This window comes from Neolamprologus brichardi, chromosome 14, assembly GCF_056152115.1.
Source record: "Neolamprologus brichardi isolate AB-2024 chromosome 14, ASM5615211v1, whole genome shotgun sequence".
In the NCBI taxonomy this organism is placed as follows: Eukaryota; Metazoa; Chordata; class Actinopteri; order Cichliformes; family Cichlidae; genus Neolamprologus; species Neolamprologus brichardi.
The window spans coordinates 15,732,399-15,757,106 of record NC_142117.1 but is presented as its reverse complement, the minus strand read 5'-3'; the positions used below and the strand labels follow the sequence as shown (position 1 = coordinate 15,757,106).

General features: G+C 40.1%; 1 protein-coding gene across 2 annotated transcripts in view; it reads right to left on the bottom strand.

Moving 5' to 3' along the window:
- Window positions 1-24,708, bottom strand: part of dscamb (Down syndrome cell adhesion molecule b) — a 131,973-nt gene that overhangs the window by 34,330 nt on the left and 72,935 nt on the right. For both annotated transcript variants that reach the window (XM_006799833.2, XM_006799834.2), the window contains exons 4-11: window positions 15,368-15,514; window positions 14,544-14,822; window positions 11,914-12,189; window positions 8,982-9,278; window positions 7,714-7,986; window positions 4,406-4,684; window positions 4,195-4,314; window positions 1,916-2,095 (exon numbers count right to left, since the gene is read on the bottom strand). In XM_006799833.2, coding sequence (XP_006799896.1) covers window positions 1,916-2,095; window positions 4,195-4,314; window positions 4,406-4,684; window positions 7,714-7,986; window positions 8,982-9,278; window positions 11,914-12,189; window positions 14,544-14,822; window positions 15,368-15,514 — 1,851 coding nt within the window. The remainder of the gene's footprint in view (window positions 1-1,915; window positions 2,096-4,194; window positions 4,315-4,405; window positions 4,685-7,713; window positions 7,987-8,981; window positions 9,279-11,913; window positions 12,190-14,543; window positions 14,823-15,367; window positions 15,515-24,708) is intronic.

The following is a 24,708-nucleotide window of genomic DNA, read 5'->3' as shown; positions in this document are numbered from 1 at the left end:
TTGAAGTACACAGAGAGAGAGAGAGCTGTGCATGAAGTGTGATTTTATCAAGGTGGCAACAAAACAATAAGAGGGAATTCATGACCATGTTTATGTGAAGCGTAGTTTGGATCTTCTTTTGCTGCTGGTTCAGTCAATAATGTTTGGAGAGAGATAAAACCTGCAGCTTCAGAATCAGGGCAAAAATGGTGCAAACACAAAGCGCGGACCCGCCGAATCTCACTGATTCTGATGCGTCGGCGGGTCCGCGCTTTGTGTTTACGTCTGTGCAGAATCAGTGTACCTGCTCTCATTTACTGTTCTAGCTGTTTGGTGGTTGTTGAAATTTTGTGAGGTTTAACCTGAGATTCTGGCATTTCGGGCAAAATAGATTTATATTAAAAAATCGATTCAGGATTTTAATGAATTGATATCACGTTATCCAAGCGAGAATCGATTTTAATCGATGAATCGATAATCAAAACCCACCCCTAATAAGGAAGCCCAAAGGGTGGACTGCACAGTGACTGATACTAAAGCAATGTGGCAGTGTGTGGAAAATGCACTTTACATGTTCTAGCATGTAAATAAGCTGCATGTGTGCACACCAGCATGTTTGATTCGGCCAATAAACTCTATCGCTCCCTTCTGCACACCTCACATACACCTAGGAGCTCTGACTTAGAGTGGGGATTGATGAGAATGATCATTGAGGAGTCACCCAGAAAAGCACACCAATATCTTCTCTGCTGCTGCACATTATCTCAGTGAACTCCTGCGAGAAGACCTCACAAAGGGATTAAAAGTTGACTAAAACGAAAAAGGTCAGAGATGAGAGAAAAAGAGAAGAGATGCATTCAACAACAGCACAGATTAAATTATTGAGCTATATTATCTTATTCTAACGTCTTTAGCATTCTCTGTGACCCTGAGGAGCACATATGGGTGGATTTCACCAGATACACTGAAAGCATAATATAAAGAAAATGCAGGCCCGATTTATTTCCTGTATTTTTTTAGTTAATGGTTAAAGCATACTGTGTGCCGTAAGAACTTGTTCACTTATCATTTTCTTCAGTTGAAATACATGAAAATCAATGTTTGGAGTTTGATATGCTACTGAGAGTTGAGCCTGCAGTAGCTGCAGCCTCAGTGTTTGCTCTCTGCGTGGTAGAAAATAGAAGAAAAAAGGTTGGCACAGCCATAGGTCAACTTGCTGCATAGCAACTGGGTGCCACAGTCAGCAAACTGACCTATGAAAACACAGAGTTTGTTCCTCTCTGAGCTTGCTGTTTCAGTGCTGACAGCTTCTCAGCCTTGTACACTGCGAGCCTTAATTACAGTGACACATGAATATCCACGATGTGCCCGCTGATATTAATGATAGAACATACAGATTCACCCAGAAGGCGGGTTCTGCACAAATTATTTTTCACAGAGAGGTCAGAGGTCAGAGTATGATAGAGAACATTTTGAACACCTGACCTTTATCCTGTCAGACTAACTTAAATATTAAATTGAGCTGGAGTCACAGTCTTGTTTATGTACACCCAAGAAGAAAACAGAGGATGAGACGGAGAAAGAAAGAGTGCTGCCCGTCAGCAGGGAACCTCATGCTCGAGTTTGATAACAGTAGCAGAGGGAAAATAATCCCCACTTGCATCTAAGTACCACTCCTAGCACATTAGGGGAGCTACATGCTAATGCTCGTGGAAGCAGGACACCAGCAGTCATGGACATTAAACTGAGACACGTTCACGTGGAGGTGTGAGGTATAACTGATGTATATAGAAAAATGTTCTCTTCATGATCTGTTCGTTCATAATCTGCACAGCTTAACTCCTGAAAATAATGGGAGCCAATTCAGCCTACTGCTCCTTCAGCCCAGACAGCGAAACAGAAATTGATTACAGCTGCATCAGATGTGGATTCTTACTTTTGACTGTGAGGTACATGGACTTGCTGACATCTGCTCCCACGTCGTTGCTGACTTTACACAGATAGAAGCCGCTGTCATCCTCCAGCACGTGTTTGATAAGCAGCGAACCGTTGCTCAGCAGCTGGATACGAGAGCCGGTGTTCAGAGGGATGGGCTGAAACTGGGGGACGCCGGCGCCTAGTGCGAGCAGGTAGAGACGAGCCAAAAAAAAATCAGGAGCTGTTTTAAATCAGAAAAGAGGCATTCAGATTTATTTATACGGCTCATTCAGTGCACCACGACACAGAGAAAAATACACATATACGAAGATAAATAGCATTACAGTACTTAACAGTAAGAGGACCTAGAATGTGTGTGTCCATGTGCATTCACTTGACCATGCATCTGTGTTTACAGATTTGATGACAAAGCCTGTCAGATTCAGCAAGGATTGTAAACATGTTTCTTAACACCAGGCCTAAATCCTTAAATCGCCAAACAGCTGCTGAGCAGAGCGAAACAGGCCGAGCTGCTGGTGTGATGCAATCAGAACAGACATAATGCTCATGTTTAACAAGAAGGCAGATTGGTGCAGAGGAACAACGGGGAGAAGGAGAGCAGGGAGGCCTTATATTGGAACTAGCCTTCGATGCAGAGTCAGGCAGATTTCTCCGCTGAAGTTAGAAGAGGATTTTCTCCTTTTTTCTTTTTGTTCTTGTGTTTCCAGCTCTGGATTTAGTCTTTGCTCTTGTGTTTGCTGAATTCACCAAAAGAATAACTCAGAAATGTCCTTAGAAACACATTTTTGGCCAGTCTGAAAGACAAGGACACACTAATCCTGAAGCAGTGGGTTCAATGCTTTGCGCCGTTCTTTATCTGTAAAAGTCAAATATGACTGACATTTGAAATTCTTAAAATTTTTCTAAATAAGTGGACAAAATCTGTCCGGTACCTGTCTGAAGTCTGGTAACAGATGGGTAGGAAACTGTCTCTGTCTTTTAAATAGAAAATTATATAATCAGTCTCTTTTTACTGTTATACAATACAGTATCTCTTCCTGAACTGGCAGCCCTTAAGTCTCTAAGAAATGTCACCAACACTGAATTATAAGGCTCATATCTTTAACTAGTCTTGCTCATGTAGCATTAAACGCATGCAAAGTGAGCCAGACGTTGCATAAGCTTGTGTTAAAGTTAGCGTGTACAGATTAGACCATTTAGGGAGCTGTGGGTATTTGCTGTTTAATTAAAATGCAGTCAAGTGGCCGTGGCTAGAGAAGGGTCAAGTGGTGACTTTGTTCCTGCTCCCCTGGCTCTTAGAGAGGCAGAGGGAGGTAGAGGTGTTCTTCCTTGAATTATGGATTCTGCATATCCAAATAGTGCTAGTCGTTATGTTAATAGCAGTTGACCTTTACTTACTGTTCCATATCTCTCGGAGACACTCATCTGGCTCTTAGCTATTACTGTTGCAGTAAAAGCATGCCAGGCAGCTATTCTCTGGACAAACTGCAGTCTGGCTAACAACAAATTAGGCATTAGCGAGCTAAACTGCCTGCCCTGGATAAGTTGATTTTCATTGTCCCTTTGCTCTGACAGCTATCCTGTAGAGAAACAGGAAGTGTGTGAAATGCTGAGGTAAAAAGGTCCCAGAAACCAAAAAATAGGACTGACTGGTAGTCTGGCTTAAGCAAACCTGACCAATAAGCTACCTTCAAACACTACAAGTGAGTAGACACATGCTGAGCTCAGGCCGATTCCTCCGTACATACTGATCAGGCCTGGTCAGACACTGCTAATCAGGCACAGACATGCACACGAGCACACATAAATCCCATCAAAGGGTGAAAAACAGATCTGATTCTTTCATTCCTTTGATCATGGCACCGAGCACGCAGACACACACATGCGCACGCTCTGCTCCTCGTTGGCTGTTGTGTTTCTCTTGGTGAAGCTTTCATCCCAGGTTATATGGATGATGGAGCAAACATCTGGGGCCCCTTTCTTCATCTGCCGTGCTCAAGTGGCTAAACTCACCTGCTGCCTTGCTGCCTGTCTGTCTGCTTCAGTCTGTTCTCGTCTTTTTCTCTCTGACGATTTTCTAACGATGCAGGTGGGAACCGTGAAAACTAACAGCCCTAAATTGAAGTGATGTGTGTGTTTGTATGTCCTGCACATTCATAGACATGTATGCCAGCCGCAGGTAAAGAGAGCAGCAAGCAGAGTGATTTCTCCCTGTTTTTTGCACCTCTTTTCACATGTTCAAGCATCTTCCCTTTACATTCACTTCATTTAATGTACCTTTGGAGTGTTCCCAAACGATGGTAGGTGGCGGATAACCTTCAGCGGAGCAGTTAAGAGTCACAGTTTTGCCATAGATCCCATCTTGATCCTCAGGCTGAACCACAAACTGAGGAGGCACTGTACACAGCAACAAACACAACAAACAGCAACACTTCATGGTGTTTTCCAGCTGATTTTACTGATAGATGGAAGGTGGATGCTGTCTTACCCCTAACAATCAGCTGGCTCTGGTGCTCCACAACAGCAGCTTCATTGCGGGCGATGCAGGTGTAGTTGCCATTGTGGTCGGGTGTTAGGTTGGAGATCCTCAGCGAGCTGGTAAAGTCTATGTTGTCCACAGTCACGCCCAAGCTGGCGGGGATCGGCCGCCCGTCCTTCTGCCACGTGATGTCCAGCGGTCGGTCACCCGACATGACCACGCAGGGGATGAAGACGCGTTGGCCGATGGTGAAACGCTGAAACTCGAAGGGCTGGATGTAGGGAGGGACTGCAGGTGGAGGGGTAAAAATCTAAATGATTACAAGTCTTCAAAAATCATCTGAACTCCCTGGATTCTGTTAAAGTTGCCGTGTCCCTTATTGAGACTAACCCTATAAGCATCACTCTCTCTCTCTGTTAAGAAAACAAGAGGTCACTGAAAGAACATAAAAGACTTGAATAGCAAAACATGCTGCAATAATTCGTTGTTCCAAAATGTTCCAGACCAGGCTGGAACATTTTGTCCTTAGAGTGCATAGAAAGAGAGAAAGAAAATAAATAATAATAACTTTCAAGGTGACTTGTTGTGATGCTTTAGAAAAAGAAACCTTAACAAACCTGAGCCTTTTTCCTTTATCTATAAATGATCATCTATCAAGCCACTAACCTACGCCTACGTGCATTAACATCTAGCTGCAACAACACTATCAAATTATAGCACAGAAATCATGATTACAGGAAATATTTATACTTGCATTTATATTACAATATAAAGAATTAACAACTTTAAACTAAACAGAGGCTACATCCCTTGCACCACCTCAGTCTTCAATGCATCTGTCTTGAATAACTGAAATTCAGAAACAAAGTCAATCTATCTGCACGATATAATCACAGTTACAATATGATCTATTCAAATTGACTGCGCTATATTCTCTGGGAAATCTCCAGTCATCACACAAGTCATCTGCGCGAGCGTCCATTCAGTTCAAATAACACTGAAATAAGCAGCACTTTAGCCGCTTATTTAATTCACAACAAAGTGGAGATAATGGACTCCAGGGATCCCCAAAGACACTTCGGCATTTTAAGCATGAGCAGAGTAAATTAACAAATGCACTCCCTCACTATAGCACCGCTGGGAAGGGTTGCTTTATATCATCACTCTCTCTTTCTCACTCTCTTTCTTCCTCCGTTTCCCTCGCTCCGTGGGAAAGTGTATTATAGTGAAAACAACATTACATACTGTGCAGAGGGAAGGAAATGAGACATAATGGGGAAGCCCGTTTTTTTAGTATAATCTATTACAGTTGTAAGATCTCAGTGGAGATCAGTCAGTCAGCCCTGTAATATCAGCTGCCATCTTCACTTCTTCTTCATAAGCCAGACTAATATACCCAGGAATATCAGGTAGATTAATTAATTTAGTCCGGAGAGATCTATTTATATTGTGGCGTCTGGATGGGAGGAGAAGAGCGAGCCGAAACCTTTTTTCACCACTGTATCACACAAAGTTGGAACTGTGACAGTTTCCCACAAAACCTATGGAGGAGTATGCCTATGCCTTTTGGCTAAATGTGACGTGTGAAGATCAATACCACACATGCAATACTATACAGGGTAATGGCACATTTTTTAGCTCAGATTGTTAATATTAAATAGATGTAATACTACATATTAATTGTTGAGCTGCAGAGGGAAGTGCCGGTAGGTAGAGTTTATTACTTTCAATGAAGTTAGGTCAGTTTTTCCAATATTTATGCCGGACTTGCTTGTTAATGTTTGTTAATTTGTGAATTGATGAATTGTAGTAAGAAAGTGCTTTGAGTGTCCAAACTGAGTGAAAAAGCGCTACATAGGTAGCGGTCCATTTTACCATGAAGTGGTAGAGAAATATCTATGTTTATAGGACGTTATCATCATCCTGGTACCCTTGACAAAAGGTTTTTTCCCATATGCTTTTGGATTATTGCAGAAAATAAGTGTAAATGCATGAGTACTTAGTGACCTTTTTATGTTTTAGAAATGCAAATTTCTAAAGCATGTGTTAACAATAGACCATTCGATCAAAAACCAAGAACACAGACTTAAAGAGAAGGGAGCTCGAAGGGCAAAGTGATGCTTTATTTCTGTAGCATTAACTTTGTTTGTCTCCAAGCCTTTTTATCCCTCAATGTGACTGTGGCATTGGCTAATTCCAGTAATGATCTGTGTGGTGTGTTTTGGTGCATTTAGATATGATTTGCAGTAGGCACATACATGGTTTTCAAATCCACATAGAAACCAGATTAACATATCACAACATAGTACCAGCATACTTAAAGTGCTGAACAATCTTGCTAGTATTTGCTGATAACTTGATAAACATGGCTATCTTGTGTTCCAAGATGCTATAAAATGTCAGTTTGCTAATTAATGACCACCCTTTATATACAGTCTATGCACTAATAATCACAGAACTGGAACCAAATAGATTTAATAACAGTATGTCACAAATTATAAAGCACATACAACGTATTTTTAGCGGCATCAACGTTCTCATTTCTTATGCAAGGCATCCTGATAGTAGTCACAGCGATTCACTTAACTTTGTTCATGTTACAGCCTTAATATAAAACGGGTTAAATTCATTATTCACCTCAAAATTCAACACACAATACCCCAAAAAGACAAAATTAAAAAGAGTTTGCTTATTTATACCTACATTTCTATATCTACTCCATACTGGTACTCAGGTTGTTGCACTCTATTTATCTGTATAACTCAGGGGTGGGCAATCTCAGTCCACGACGGCCGGTGTCCCTGCAGGTTTTAGATGTGTCCTCGAACCAACACAGCTGATTTAATTGGCTAAATTAGCTCCTCAACATGTCCTGAAGTTCTCCAGCGGCCTGGTAACGAACTAATCATGTGATTCAGGTGTGTTGACCCAAGGTGAGATCTAAAACCTGCAGGACACTGGCCCTCGTGGACTGAGATTGCCCACCCCTGGTATAACTTATTACTTGTTATTCTATTTTCTTTTTATTCTGTTTCTTTTGCTCTGGGACTGTGTGCACGTAATTTTGTTCCACCTCATGTAAACATGTGATGCGAATGACTATAAAAGAATCCTTGCATCCTTGAAATTCTTGCAATTTTGTTAAAAATAAAACAAAAATGAATAATGAAAAAATGTGAAACAAGTGAAGTGCTGTAAATACTTTCCGGATGTACTGCACCTTCCTAATGACTTTTTGTCAAAGAGTAATCAGAGTACAAATAACACATCAAGGTTGCCAACGCCAACTTGGTGAGCTGCAGCTTCATTGGACTTACCTCTCACTCGGACGTGGACGCTCTGGGAGTCCATCTTGTTGGGCTGAACCATCACCTTGCAGTTATACTCGCCGGCGTCCACCTGCTGCACGTTACTAAGCTTCAGCGTGCCGTTGTTCTCGAACGCTCGCTGCCTGTGGTTGAAAGGTAGCAGCGCAGAGTTCTTGTACCACTTTATGGAATAGTAAGGGTAGCCAATGACGCGACAGTGAACGAAGGCATCCCGTCCAGCGATTGCGGTGATGTTTTTCATTGGACGAATGCTGGCTCGGCCTAAAAAGGCACAGAGATTAAAAATGTAAGATTTTAAGGACAGCGGTATTCACAGAAAATCACAACAACAGTGTGAATGAGTGTGGTTTGCTTTATTGTGGTGTTTTTACAAATAGACTCGTGACTCGTTAAACGTATTCAGGATTTCAACATGAAAGTGTTTCCCCTCACAGCTCCACAAGTCCTACCAGGCACCAAGTACTCACAGGAGAAGTGAAAGGAAGCTGCTGTTTGAAGCTTTTGTTTAACTACAAGAAATAAGGCAGAACTCTAAGTAGAAGGCGGTGAAATGACAAGCAGATTAAAGTGTGCTAACTATATGAAGGAAAAGAGAGCATTAAAATAACACTGTACTACGCGTGCTTATAACTCGGCTGTAATATATTCTGTTTCCCATCAAATGTTATATATGCCGAGCCTCATTCTGTGTCTCATAAAATGGAAACAGAGTAATTGCTTTAGCATCTGATCGAGAAGAGTCGAATTGGCTGCTTGAGTAAATACACACAGACACACATGACTCGCACACACAAGCACACCGGGGGATAAATGTATTCAAACAGAAGAAATGCATTTTTCTTCTGGCTATTTACAAACCATATCCAGATACGCTTACGAGCAGCAAACCAGCATAATTCATTTGACCTAAAATGCAAGCGTGTTGGAAAAGCACAGTAACAATTTGGAGAGAAAATTACAAAGCAACAATTTTAGAAAAGTATACGTGGCTTAGGATTAAGAGACAGTAACAGGAAAACAAAACTGAGGCAAAATCAGTCGCTGGAGAGCAACTTAAAAGGAGATGCGAGTGTGAATAAAGATTTCAAATTAAAAAGAAAAGAAAAAAACAAACACAAAATTTTAAGAACAAGTTTTTCGCAGATAAATTCCAGATCTAAACAACAAGCAGCTCTCATATACGACACAGAGACAGACACATAGAGAGACAGACAGGTATGTGTATTTGTTCTTGGAGGAGCTGATTTGACAAGCACCTCTTACGTTTATTCGAGCCTGGTGGTACACGACCCCGGCCGAGTTGCTGCACGTGCACCGATACACCCCGCCGTCTTGCACCTGGGTGTGCGTGACATTGAGCTGGCTGACCACGTGGCCCTCGTGGGTCTCGTAGTGGCCAAGGTGGTGGTGGCTGTCTTTGATGACGGGGTCGTCGTCCAGCGACCAGGTGCACCTCGGAGGCGGGGTGCCCTTGACGTTGCAGACCAGGAAGACGGGCTCGTTCGGGTTCACCACCTTCTCGCTGAAGGAGGACAAGATTTTCGGAGTACCATCTGTGACAGAAGACAAAAGTGGAACGTGGTGGTGAATAAAAGAGAGGCTAAGTCACACAGAAGTACTAAGTTTAAAAGTGAGAGCGGTTTAGTGAATAATGTCATCATAAATTATGTATTTTGGGGGTAGTTTGTTGTTTTAACCCTGTAATGGCAAGTGTATCATATTTGATATATGAGATTTTGAGACCTCGACATCATCGGTGTGAAAAACCTAATGTCTACAATCAGATACACGCAATACTACTGTGAGTGATAAAATAACAAAAACGCCAGATGTAGCAAAAATGACTGAACAAATGGAGATTCATGTATGCAAATTGCAATTTAGTTTTTTAAAAACTCATGAATCGGGCTTTACAGGATTGACAAACAAAGCTGAAACGTGCACATGTGGAAAAAGGGAAAAGGAAATGCGTTATAATGTCGATCCCTGACAGGATTCAAACCAGTCACAGATGAAATCGTGCATGTTAGGTCACCGTGACACACCTGTCTTCAATATATTTTAGTAGTTTAAAGGGCAACTGTTTAAAGACTGAATATACCTGCTGATATCTCATTTTATAATCTCGGTAGTTTTGGACACAATAACAGCTTCACTTATGTGTTTCATAGTTCATCAAACAACGGCGATAAGGCATATGTAAAAAGGCTGACTCCAAGTGTGGGAGAGTGGGGAAGAAATGCTAGACTTTAAACAATTCCCAGGCAGAAACAGGATGATGATCTTTTCTCACATACCACTCAAATTAAACATTTGTGCTGACTAATTAGCCGAGCCAGTGAGTTTGTGTTGGGCACAAATCACAGTGAGCCAGTTTGATTCCTTTCTCACTATTCACTAAAATGGCCGTGAGAAATACATATATATAGATTTGAAAAATTATTTGAATGAACATCAAAATGTCGAGTGATTTTCAACTAGTGCTTTGCACCAGCTGTGTAATGAATCCAATATGTATATTTCTTAAGCGTTGCAAACTAACTAAGCTAATGTGCCTATTGGGGTTTTGCAGACATGTGATTGCTAACCACATGGTGTTAACCTGTCCACCTATAACAATAATGATGGTGACAATGTAGGGCCGAGCAAATAAAGACCCAGTGTGCTCAGTTGTGTGCTCCCCACTGACTAGCAAAGCTAGTCTGCTAGCTACCAAAATGGTTTGGTAGCTAGCACCCCTCTCAGGTGTTGACCATGCCAGCATGTCTACAAGCTACTCTCTGAGTGGTGGCAAAACTGGAAAGTGAGAAAAAAAACATAAATAGTTTGCCTTCCGTGCAAAAGTTACGGCTTTTGAAATCTGGATGCAAATTTTGTTAGCACTTGGCTGGCAGCTGGCAATCCACATCTTTCTTGCAAACTCCTGGTAACTGCAGCAATCTTCTAAAAATCAAGGCAATCATAAAGATGGCTTTGTGGCACAGCACACTTTGTGATCAATTTCACCAAGTGACTGCCAGCAACCTCCAGGTGCCACTCACTAACCAGTCGGTAATTACACATTTTTCCACTTTCGGGCAAGTGATGTAAAATCTTTGTTCATCTGATACAGCTTCTACTGAAATCCTGCATAAAAAACAGGTAATTTTTTTTCTGTCATTTACTCATTATTTAAAAAAAAACAAAAACATTTATATCCTGTATTGGGTGTGGGACGGAGAGATTTCGCAGGTCTTTCCTCCCCACTGCTGTCAGACTCAACAATAAAGACTTTAACTGATCAAACACATCCACAAATGTGCAATAACACTAATGTGCAATAATCTTTTCTGGCATCTTTGCATTTTTACTCAGTTGTATATAGCATTTGTATTCTATTTTTTTCTTATTGTATATTTTATTCTATTTTATTCTACTGTATATAGTATTTTATTTATTCTATTCTGTACAGTTGTGTACTGTATTTATTCTTATTGTATTCTAATTTTTTCTTCATAACTTTTGCACTGTCCACTTCCTGCTGTGACAAAACAAATTTCCCACGTGTGGGACTAATAAAGGTTATCTTATCTTATCTTATCTTATTGTCTACATCCTACTCTTTGTAATATCCAGACGCAGTATACATTTGTTGTTGGAGACAAATCTTTTTTTTCTTTAGAAGAAAACGTTTTTGTTAATAAAACAGTGATAGAAAGCAGCAAATGGAAAGGAAAAAAATCATGTCTTTCTGAGAAGCCATTTTTTCATTAAGAACATAGATCCATGAGCTTTTCTACCAGACGCAGAGAGTTGTCGGCTTTTCAAATGTCTGTGTCTGCCTGCTGCTGCTGCTGCTGCTCTCTGATAATCTAGGTGTATTCCACATGATTATAGATTATCAATATCTTCTTTTTACAGCTCCCTGGCCACAGGAGACAGTTGCCTAAGCAACGCTTCCAAGGTAAGCTAATGGATTAAAGAGTGTGTGCATGTATTTTTGTATGTGTTTGTGAAGTGTGGGGTAATCATTCTAGTGGTGGCAGAGAATCGCAGCAGCATGCCATTAACACATAAACCCTATTGATCTTCAAGGCCTGAATCTGTTTGTGCTAACTCACTGAATATGTATAGGACAGCTGCTACTGTGTAGCGTTTTGGTCAGTATTTGTGTGTTTGGATACCTTTGCACCAGTGATGCCATTTTACCTTCAAGGATAACCTGAACAAAGTCCTGTGCAGACATCTTGCCCTTCCTGGCGAAGCACTGGTAAGCCCCGCCGTCACTTTTCGACATTCCTTCCATCATGAGGTTCTCCCGGTTTAGCCCAATGAAGCGAACATTGTTGCCAGGGTAGATGATCTCTCCGTTGCGATACCATGACAGCTCGTATTCATCTGAGCCGCTCACGCTACAGGACAGAGACACCTTGCTACCCACGCTGCCCTTCACCTTTCGAGGGCTGACCACTACTTTCAAGGGTTCTGTGGACACAGAAGTCAAAGAGATGTTTAAGAAAAAAAATATGGGTAGTAAATATAATAATGAGGTACAGTATGATTATCATTATATTTGTCCAAGTTCAATGTTTATTCTTAATCATTAAGAATGCTAGCGCTAATATTTGATTCTCATCAATGCAGTACATCACTGGATCAAACAAAACAAGCAAGGTGTCACTTGCTATCACTAAACACAGCCCCCAGTGGTGCTGCTGGTGCAGGAGTCAGTTACTGGCAAATCATTTCAATCTCACACACACGTATTTACTGTTGTAGCTTCATAATCCTTAATTACCTCCAACAAGGAAGTTATGTTTTTGGTAGCGTTTGCCTGTGTGTGTGTCATTCGTTTCGTCTGTAAACACCAAGGTGAAAAAGTTTTAAATGAATTCTGATAAAACTTTGTAGGGTGTAGAGTGCACTGAAAAAAAGGCCATGTTGGATTTACTTGATTCAGTAGTGGACATTTGTTGCACACACATATTTTTTTCTTTGGCAGAAACCTAAACAACTGAGTTAAATCAACACAACTTTTTCATATTCAGTAAACCTGTGCATTTTGTGTTCATAAAACACGATTGAAACATGTTCAGATGAAGTAAGTTGAGCTCTTGGAATATTTTAATCCTTCACAATTTTGTCATTTTATTTCAACACTATTCAATAACTTTTATCCAAATGCTACTTGGTCACTTAAATACTACATGTTGTCTTCATATTACATAATGTTCAACAAAATCTACAGTCTGGTTACCATAAAAATTGAATGGATTTACAATGACTACCATCCTCCGGGTTGCAGGAGGGCTGGGAAATAACCCTGAAGTGATAGGTTACGAGGCAGGGTGCACCCTGGACAGCTCACCAGTCTATCACATAGAAACAAACAACCACGTGCACTTACATTCACGGGTAATTTAGAATCACCAGTTAACCCTAACTCTAATAACTGCATGACTTTTAACTGTGGGAGGAAACCAGAATACCCAGAGAGAAACCACTGCAAACTAGCCAGAATGTGCATTTGAACCCAGGACCTTCTTACTGTGTAGCAACAGCACTAACCACCATGCCAACAATCTAGGAAATACAGGAAAGCTATGATTTTCTGTATTTGATGCAGAATTTTTTTGTTTTTGTCCTCGACAGGTTAATCCACAATAAATAGCAATAGCATGCATGTGGTGTGTGTGTAGTTCTCTGCCTCTTATAACTCCAGTGATTTTCCTGCAGTTTGAAATCTTGTGCGATCTTGTGAATTTCATGAGTTCAGCAACTAACCACTCTTACTAGATTGTATCGTGTCATCTCAACAAGAACAAATTAAGTTTTTGAATTCCATGCCTACATGATTTAATTACGTTCAAAGAAACATGAAATTATTGTGTTCAAATTACAAGGTAGACTTTTTTAATGTAACAACCACCCAGAGGTGGCTGCTCGACTTGACTGAGATGGATGCCTTCTTGAAACCACGATCCAAAGAGTGCGAGACTGAAATCCCGTGCAGTGTCGCGGGATTTAACATTGCTATATTATTGACTTACTTCACTTGAACATGATATGAACAATTTAATCTACCCTCTCTGCATATCATGTAGTTTCTACACTATATAGTTACACTTAACTTTAAAGCATGAGGCAATTGTGTTAAATACACGCAAGATGCTTACGTAAATCCAAGAGCTGGCCAATCCCTTTTTTTCAGTGTGGGGTCATGTTAACAATCCTTTAAAATTCAGCTTACATCCACCGATGTCTTCAAGGTCAACTCAATGATTTATTATTGAAAACTGACAAAAAGCCTCATATCTTCGAAACTACAAATATTACTAATGTGGTGTGTGTTGTCAGCATATAGAAAGTTCTATAAAGAAAGAACGATTTAAAATCATGTCACATTTGACCTCTGACCTCCTTCAAGGTCAGCAGATTCCTCTGAAGGCTATGTAGCGCTATTTAAATCTATGTTTCTTACTGACATTGCTTGTATTGACAACATATAAGCATACAGGGAATCACATATGTGGATTCTAGTCAAGAAAGTACATTTAAAAAGAGCAAAAAAAAGAAAATTAATATATACAAAATATAATGGTATATTCTTACAAATAAATACTGCCCAGAGAGTGAGCTGCCTCGGTGGAGGTATGTGCTCTGAGTACTTCTTGTTTAGTTTATATGTTCATTTTACTCATATGAACCAAACTAACCATCCACTCTCGAACAAGTGCCAAGGCTGTTTTTTTTCCCACTCATTTCACTTCATTACTCTAATACAGCAGTTTCAGCTACCCACAACATAGAAGAACCCCTGAATTTTATAAAGCACTTACGTTTGACATACAGGCGACCCATGACCTCCGCGATGCCATAGCTGTTCCACACCTCACAGACATATGTTCCCGAGTCACTGGGGTGTGTGCTCTCTATCAGCAACCCCAAGGTTGTCTGGTGAATGTGACTGTCGAGCTCCAAGGGGCTGTTGTCCTTCAGCCAGCGGTATTTGGGCATTGGGTAGCCTGAAGCCTTGCAGGGCAGCTCCACCCGATGATCAATCATCACCTCTCGGTGGTCAAAGCCATCCAAGATGACTGGCTCAGCATTGGTGGGGTCTGGAAGGAGCAGAGAATTTAGTGTTAATTAGTGGTGAGCGTTGCCAGCTGCTCGACAGTCTAATCCAATATTGATTCTTCAGGTTAACATTCAGTTCTACATACTGTATATTTTGTTACGTGGTGGAAAAGAGAGAAAGAGACTTGCTTCTGTAATTTACCGCAGTTTCACTGTCTCCTACAACCGAATTCAGACATACTAAATAAATGAAGAATATAAATGTGCATTTCATGCTAAAAGACGTCTTTTTATCAAACTCTACTGCAATTTTATAAGAGGCTCTTTGCTGATACCCCCTGGCTTGTTTACTTTTATCTAACATCTGACACAATGACGATGAAAAAGACAGAATAGGTCACTGCATAACTCAGTTTTGTCTGCAACACACCATATGTGGAGATGCAGCTTCTTTATCTTATGACATTTTAAAATGCCCAACCCAACTCTAAATTTTTAATGTAGGGATGATCCCAGTATCAAATATGAAAAGCGCGTATATATTTGTAACTTCTGACTAAGTGTTATCTTTAAATGCAGTACTGACCCGACACAATGAGACGTGCACTGTTGCTCTGGCGAGTTTCACCGGTGTAGCGGTGACGCGTGGTGCAGCGATAGTTATTCAGGCCATCCTCAGGCAGGACGTCCAAAATATACAAGGCTCCCGTGGATGTGATGAGATATCTTTGTCCTGGAGAAAACAAGAAAGAAAGCAGTTGTGCGGTTGTCTTATAGCATCACAACAGCTTTTACAATATAAAGAAAATGCATTCACTCCAGCACCACTGACAGATTTTCTCTCTTCCTCCATAGGGTGCTAATGAATTTCTAATGTCACAGATGTCACATATAAATACACACCACAAGAAATATCATCTTAATTGATGCTGTAACTGCTAAAAATATTGAATTAATCATGTACAAAATATACAAATTAAAAACTCAGTCCACATATTGTGTTTATTATACAAGTCCTTAACCTTTAACAGCTTTTATTGTCTTGTCTTTGTGCTGTTGCAGTAGCCTCACTGGCGCCATAGTCTGTTACAGAAAACCAATCCCTCTTATGCTGTCACAGGCAGTTCTGTAAGTACGGTAATATTATGTTAATTCTGCAGATCAAACGAGGTTGAGTGGGGTTGTCACCATCCATAAGGAAAGAAACCTTCCTCACAGCCATCACGTGGATGCCCACAGTCCCATGGGAGCAGATTGACGTCAAAACTGATTGAAAAAGCAATTTACAGGATATTGTCTTCTCTGTGCAGTGGTGGGTATGCTACGACAGAGATAGCACAGGAAGCCTTTCGGGCTAGAGAGAGTCCTACAACAGCAATAGGTGATGACGACCGGGTCGAGAAGAAACATATCGTACTGTGCCATCACGGGGTTGCAAAGCTGCAGCAGTACCCGTTTGATTTTTTTTTAAATCCTTTTTGGCACTCTAGTCTACTTTTTTTTCCTCCACATAAATATAAGATATAAAGTGAACCCAAATAGAACTATAAGCTATACTTAGAGTCCAAAAAAAAGTATTTGGTATTTTTGTTTGTTAGCCAGATCAAGCTTTAATTTGAACATATACTTGATATTACTGCACAAAAAATGAATTTATGAAATTCCCCATGGTGCACAAATTGCAGTGGTTTTAAAAGTACAATCTCAATTCTTAAAAAGTAGGAACGCTGTGTATATAAGAAGAAATAAAATAAAAAAACAAAACAAAATGCAATTCTTTGAAAATCTTACAAACCCGTATTTTATTCACAGTAGAGTATATAAAATATATCAAATCTTTAAATGGAATCAGTGCACAATTTTAGGGAAAATGATGTGCTCATTTTAAATTTGATGGCAGCCACGTGTATAGAAAGTTGGGACAGAGCCGTGTTTACAACTGTGCAGCATCAACAGTTCATAAACTTCTGGCAAATGAGGAGTCCACCTGCTGGACCAATGGGAGATGGGAATGTTGTTTGATAGAGGATTCTAGCTGTATTTTTAATTTCATGATGCTCCAGACAGTTTCAAATGGTGACCGCCTGGACTGCAGACAGTGCAGTTCAACTGTGATTTAGCATTGTCTTACTGAAATATGCAAGGCCTTCTCTGAAGAAGACATCATCTGGATGGGAGCATTTGTTGCTCTGTATGTATATTTCAAGATTGATGCTGCCTTTTCCAGATGTTCAAGCTGCCAATTTAAAAAGAACTAATTCCCACTAACACCATTAGAGATGCAGGCTTCTGGACTGAATGCTGATAACAAGCAGAATCGTCCCTCTCCTCTGTCTGGGTGACATGACAACTATTTTTCCCAAAACGAATTTTGATTTTCCTGACCAGTAACAGTGCTCCCCATTGGCTCAGTCCATTTTAAATGAACTTTGGCCCAAAGAGGAGGCCAGCGTTTCTGTTCACTTACAGCTCATTTTCAGACAGACTTCTAACCTGCATTTCTGAATGGCACCGTGAACTTTCTGGACGACTCATGACTGTTTTAATGCAATGCGGCATTGAAGACTTGACTTTTGGGTTTTCTCCAGATTCTTTAAAACTTTTAATCAAATTATATACTGCAGATGATAGAAGATATTCAAAGAGCAAAGGTTTCTGGTCAGCTGCTGTTTGTTTGCCTGTTAGTTGTACCACAAAAAAGCTCAAACCAACCTCAAAGCCTGTTTCATTGAGAGCTGTCAGTTTCTGCTGACTGTAATGACGCTGTGTGTATGACTAGTAAAAAGATTTTTAAAAATTAATTGAAACAGTGGGATTAAATACCAAAGGCACTTGGTTAGCTAACATCAACATTTCATTCAAAAACACAAAAGGAACTTTGCACAGATAAAAACAGATAATGGGCTCAGCAGAAGTCTTCTGACAGCTAAATCATTTGCATGGTAAAGAGAAGTCCCTCCACCACCGCACAGCAGGTAAAGCATTCTCTCCAGGACGCAGATGTAAGCACATGTTTCCTAGTTAAAGATCAAATAACAACTTCATGACAAGAAACTCAGAGGATTCTGCACTAGATGTAAACCCCTGCTAAACCAATAAAACGACAGAAAAAAGCTAAAAGTTGACACATGTAGAGTGGTGGTAAACGAATTGAAAAAGAAAATCATGCTAAGAGGACATTGTGGACAAGATAACCAACAGTGCATACTCAAAAACATGGTTGTGCACTGGAATTTATTTGTCACTGAATGTGCCGAAGCGTTTATGGCCTGGAGTGTATACTCTGTGTCATCACCTGACTGTGCAAATATTTGGCTATCTGCTTGTGAAGCAAGATTTCGACAATAACACGGTTATAATATGTTAATGTGCAGCTATTTTTAAGAGTGACATGTTTCATGAGGGATTTTTTCCTCAAGGAAGTTTCTTTTTTTCCCCCTGTATGTTTAGTTTGGTTGAAAGTAAGCACAACGTTCATGTGCAGCAACATCCCTCACAAGAAAAACATAGATTGACAGATAAACTGTATTAGAAAAAAATCAAAGTCAGTGGCTTGGATATGAATGTACAAGCCATAATACATTCTTCCATCATTATCAAAAGGAAGAGAAACCTCCAATTACACCAAGTGGTTTAAGTCTGGATCACTCTGATTCAAGCTGAGTAGTGTCAACTGAAACTAAACTAAAAACTAAAATTAGACATTAAAAAATATGTTGTTAACTAAAATAAAAACAAGACCTTTAAAGATGGTATGCCCATACAATGACTGAAAAGACAAACTGACACTGAAACTAATAAAACCTTAAGAAAACTAAACATTTAAACAACTTAAAAAATGAATGAGATAAAAGTAAAAACAAATTAGAAGACAGAAAAATATAACAACTTACTTAAGGCATACTGTAGGTTTTTTCATTTTTAATATATGTTTTGCATTATTTCCTGAATGCATTTGACTGTTTTTATTAGCGAAACATTTCTCTGCATACTTAATTAGCATTACATATGATATCTAAAGGAGACCAGCAGTGGTTAACTCATATAAACTGAAAGGGAGGAGCTGTGGGTATTCTATTGTTAAACAGAGACTTAACATCCTATGAACTATATCTATTAACGTCCTTTTAAAAAAAAAAATCAATAAAAAGAACAAACAAACCAAAAAACTAAGGACTGTAATGTTTTTTCTTTTTTTAAAAAATAGTTCTTGAGTGAAGAATTTTAATATTTATTATTGTGTTTAGGTCAAAATGTCCAAACAGATTTCAAAATCCGAGTAGGTGCAAAGGTTTCTTTTTCCTATGTAGGTTTGTAAATTAGATGTGACGTCCCTCGCCTAACAACATCCCCCAGAAAATCAGAGAAAATTATAGAAAAAAAAAAAAGTATGTCACAATGTAATCCCGATCGCTCTCCTACATCTGGTGCAGTGGTTGGCCGCAGCGCCACGATGAGCTACAGTGTTACCAGACAGAAGCAATTAGCTGCAAAAACAGTGAGTGGGGAGGTGGTGAGCGAACTTAACCTAATCTTAGATTATACACTAATGCTAACATCAAACCGCTACATGTTTTAATATTCCACCGGAGACTAATATGTATGAAGGAAGCAAAGCGTGCTTAATATGCTTACATCTTATATGCATTTTAGATGTTTGCACAGGCAGAGGAAAATCAACCTTGTGGGGTAAAAGCAAACAGGAGGAATACAGAGAGAGGCGAGAGAAGCAAAACAAAACTGCTCAGCTATTGTAAGCATTGACCTAGATAGAACCGACAACAGATTCCACGGATTTGATGTCCTGAAGGGGTTTCGCGGGTTTTACATACAGGGCTGTTAGATGGGCAACCAGCAAGTGGAATCTATAAAGAGAGCGAGAGAGGGTGTGACTGTGTGTGTGTGCGGATGCCGGCAGCCATGCGTGCACGCCAGCGAGCAAGACAATTGGTAAAAGGAAATCTTCTCAGAGGTCGAGGAGGCCAGATGCGAGAAAAACAACGCTGTTTTTCATCATCGCCTTCTCTTTTCAGCTACATTTTCACTGGTTTTGTACGCAGCTGTAGCGGCAGAGGCAGTTCTCATTTATCTGATGTGTGTACCTTTACTTCACATACCGATCACTTTTTGTTGGCTGCTTTTAATGAAAATATATGTAAGAGTGTACTTGTAAAATCCTAGAAACCATATTACAACAATGCAGCAGCAAAAACTCAATTCAAACATCTCCTCCATAGCTGTCCACTACACACACACACACACTGCCTCCTTCCCTTTTTCCCTCTCCTCCCTTCTGGCTTCTCCATTTTGATTCTGTACTGGTCGTCTGAAATCTCACTGTGGAATCCATCTTGAGTGAGGCAAAATGGTATTTCACTCCAGCCGCTGTGAGCTGCTGCAATTTTCTCTTCAAGCACCTCTATGCTCCTGCAATGCCTTTTAAGACGTCAGAGCTCAGTTATTGTGTTATGACAGAATGAAGGGGACACTACAGTAGGGAGGGGATTCAGAATGAGAGCTATTGTATTGAATTGTACTGCACTGTATTGTATTTCTTCTCCACAACCCGCTCCTCTTTAATTCGCTCACAGCGTTGGCTTTTAGGAGTAATTTCTGTTCAACATCAGCAAGAAATTACGTCCGTTTAAAAGTTAAATGTGAAAATTGTAAACTGGTGAAGACGTAGTGTATAGCACATAAACTGCTATGGGTTAATTGAGTGAGAGCGACCGAGGCCTCGGCTGCAAGATGCATTAAAAAAAATTCGGTGGAGATTTGGGTGTTATTGTCAGAGAGTGGAGTCTTTCTCTCCATTCATTTGCAGGCACTGCTACTGTAAAGTAAAAAGAGCTCCACTCCACCAGACACACTTTATCTAATCATCCCCACTTTGCCAGAGACAGAATCTAATAGGAACAGCGGGCTCTCACTCTCAGCAGGCTAAATAAGCCTCGACGTACAGATGAACTAGTGTCACAGCATCCTCGCTGCCAACAGACGCTCTGAAGTTGCTGCGATTTAAATGAGAGCCAAGTCGGTCAGATCTTAGCTGACAATCTGCATTTCAGTGACAAGCCACCAGCGTTTTTACGCGCCAATCAACATCAGCGGACCAGTGTGAACGGAAGTGGCTGAGATAACCGACATGCTGCCAATAAAACCCTGCTAATGTCGCACTGACGTTGATACTATATTATGTATATGACGCTGCTTGAGTGTAAAAGGTTAAAAATGTTTAGTAAAGGGTGTTCGCTTCCATAAAGGTTGCGCCGGTGAGTCAGTGTTGTTATTGTTTAAAGAGGAAGGTGGGACCGGCTCTGAGTAAACTGTGAGTCAGACACAGCGAGGAGGGACCCAGTTCTAGTCGGGTCAGCAGAGACGCAGAGATGATAAATGAGCTTATGAATGTTCTGGGTCTGTGTGGTACCTTCATGGCCCACTTCAACTCTCCTGTGTCACTTTTCAGACATTAAATTAAAATTAAAACATCTGTCTCATCAAAGCCTTACAGTGCGCCACATGTGTTCGAAAAGATGCAGTCAAACGCTCCTCTCTCCTTTACTTTGTTTCTTAGAGCAGATACTGTGGTACAATCTTGTGCCACTGCAACAGAAAAACATTACGGCGAATATAATGCATTGAGTCCAGCGGTGGTGAGAAGCGAGAGTTGCATTCTGAGACTAATTTCAGAGTTGGGGTTATGCTGCATCGGGAAACAAGTCGCAGGGGGGCCAGACGTTGGATCAGAGCTTTAATCTAAGCTGATTGAGGTCAGACCGCAGGACTGAACTTTCCACCGCAGAGCTCCTCGGGGCAGCACAGCTACACAAAGAGAAACTGAAATCAGTGCTGTGACCATCCTGCAGGAAACCAGGAAAATATTTGTTGTTAATCTGCTTCTCGGACTATCTGGCTACTAATAAACTGTATAACAGCCGTGCTTTGAAACTGTTACAGATTCACTAAACTAAACTGAAACCCTCAAATGAAACTGAATATGAGAATAAGAATAAATGTATGTTACCTGAAAAGGGACAAACAGTAATCATGATTCATATATTGTGCATATGACACCAAATAGGCTCCTCTACTGTGAGGAGTAGCAGTAAGTACATTACAGCAAGAGTTATGTGGGTTACTACAGGCTGCATAATCTGGTGGAAGTGAAAGGAATTAAGTGAATTAGTCCTCTGGAGGTATAGTGTGTAGTGAGGCGTAATTCACTGAGCTCAACCAAAAGTGAAGTGTAAAAACAAAAAAAACCACACTATCCTAACCGTACATTCAGTTAAAACAAACTGTGATGCATTTGTCCGGTTACTGCTTTGTGTGGGTTGGGTGAGAAAGCTGACCTTCAAATCCTGCTGCTGACTAAATTACCAGTCTATTATGGTCAATATGGAAAATATGTTGAGTTCCAACTGATCCCTATGGTGCTTGTGGTTTGTGTTAGAGATGGGTAGCTCGCTCCAAGGATCGATAGTATCCATACCAATGCTGGTATTGGTATAGGAATGATACTAGCACGATAGAGGATAGAAACGATCAATCATAAGTATGTAGCCCGCTGGATTGTGTTTTTGAAAATGAAAAAACTCTAACACTGCACATTTACATTCCAGGTCTCCAAAAAACCCAATTTAAAAATACTGAAAAAATGAACATTTTCAACACTAGTTTTGAGAGCAACTAAAACAGCATAACTACTACCAAGTTTGTTTGCTGTTTCTGAACTGTTCAGATAACAGTCAATCTTTGTAAGTCATGGTAACCATGGGGATAGATACATGGATAAAGCCGCCACCACACCTGTAGAGTCTTGCTTGTCATGGGTCGCGTTGAAGCTGATTGTTGGCCGCCCACAGACCTACTAGTCTCCAGTTGTGGTCACTCGCATTTACTTCATATTCATCTCACCAAGTTCTTGGCATCGTCTAGTCTATATTTCTAACATTATGTCATCCAAACCGAAGGCCACACACAGGAAATGGTTTGCTGACAGCTGGCCACTAGTGGACATTCGAGCGTCCGGATGGCATATCTCAATAAACAGTATTATTTTGTATTATTGGTACTTGCTTTAATTGCACAAAAGTTAAGAAAAGTTTTACTTTTGGGACTACTTTGCATTGCCAGACTTTTTGTTCATGTTTTTCATGCCTGCAGTTGCTCAAAGTCACCAAATGTCATTGACTTTCTGTGGCACTCATCACTTTAAATCAATTCCTGTGTGGACACAGGAATACCACAACATTCCATCACATATGTTGTGGAAAAGACTCCATCCAGTTGTACCTGTAACCTCCATGTATATTTTCCATCTAAATATGCAATGATTTAAGGCACTTAATCTCATGCAAACATGTACGTATGACTAGTTTGAATGTCTTGTGAGTCACAGCAAAACAAAAGTCCAACCTTAAAACTTGTGGTTAAGTAGGCAGTGTGTAATGGTGGGGGAAAACAAAGAAAATGGGTTTTTGAATAAAAGTCTAAGAGGTGAGAAAACAGTTATAAAATACATGATGTGCAGTGGATTTGTCTCAAGGCTGGAAAACTGAAGACAAAAATCAATGCTACATCATATTTCTTATGAGGAAGCAGTTAAAATATAAAGTTGCTTTTATAGTGCTATCACCTGGCCAATCAGTGTGGGGTGTTTTTTTCCATGGCAGAAGAAAATTGCTCAAAAAGCTCAACACAATTGTTTAGAGGGGGTGGGGCAACAATGCAGACTTTCAGTGGATGAAAAGCAAATGCAAATACTGAAGCTAACACTAAAATCAGGACAAATCTTCAGCACCTGTAAAAGTCACCTATAAAAATGTCTTTCTCTCGATGCACCTGCAGTGTGAAAAGATTCAAGGAATACAAGTAAATGACAGAGCTGCCATTGAAGCCCGAGTGAAGAAAGCATCCTTGATTCAGTCAAAAGTTTTGGCATCAGAGCTGGAATACTAAGAGACTCTCTGTCTCTTATTCAGCCTCAAAAACCTCTGTGTTCCTGTTTGGCTCATTCTACTTCCTCTCCTGCTTCTTCACTCTCTAACGCTTGGTCTCTCTCTTTCTCCTCCTCTCCTGGCTCTCCCTCTGTGTGCTGAATGCTAAAACAGTGGCTGGCTGTGTCAGAACACTGCAATGAAACCTGCAGTCTCAAACGCCCACATCAAGAAAACACCTACCTTTACCAAGACACTGACCTACAAAAGCTTTTACATATTTAAATTGCTAAACGTCCATTAAGAGGTGAACATTTGTTTTGTATGTTCGGAATAATATTTGAGAATAAAATCATGTATTTTTTATCAGATCATTCATAGAATAAATACGAATAATTATATCAATCATGTGCCAAAAGAATAACTCATACACCAAAACATTAACAAGAAATGTGCCAAAGTGTCACAATGTATATTTTCTGCATCTAGTGTTGCAGCTACAACAAAACACCATTAACATCATTAAAAGCTAATGTGGGTGCAATAACACTAAAATACTATATGTTATCATTTTTCTTTAGTTTTGAAAAAAATATCTCCAAATTGAAGACATTTACAGAGTGAAATGCAGTGACTTTTAGTGTCATACCAACATTGTTGTGAATTTAACATGGCTTTTCATTTATCATGAATAATTTGCGCATCATAATTCATGCAAAAAATGTCCAACTGTCACAAGACGAACAATTCATATTTAATAAACAACCGAACGAGTGAAGGATGTCACTTTAATAAATCATGTACTCTTATGCACCCCGTTTCAGCGTGGTGCTCAGGTCTCGGTACTGGTCAGACTGCTTTTGTAGTGTGAGGTACAGTATCAGCTAGTAGACAGAATATCTAGTGAGCAGAAGCTGTAGCCTGTTTCCAGAAGAGTTAGGACACTTTATAAAAAATGAATGAAAACAGAAGGCTGTGATTTGCAAAT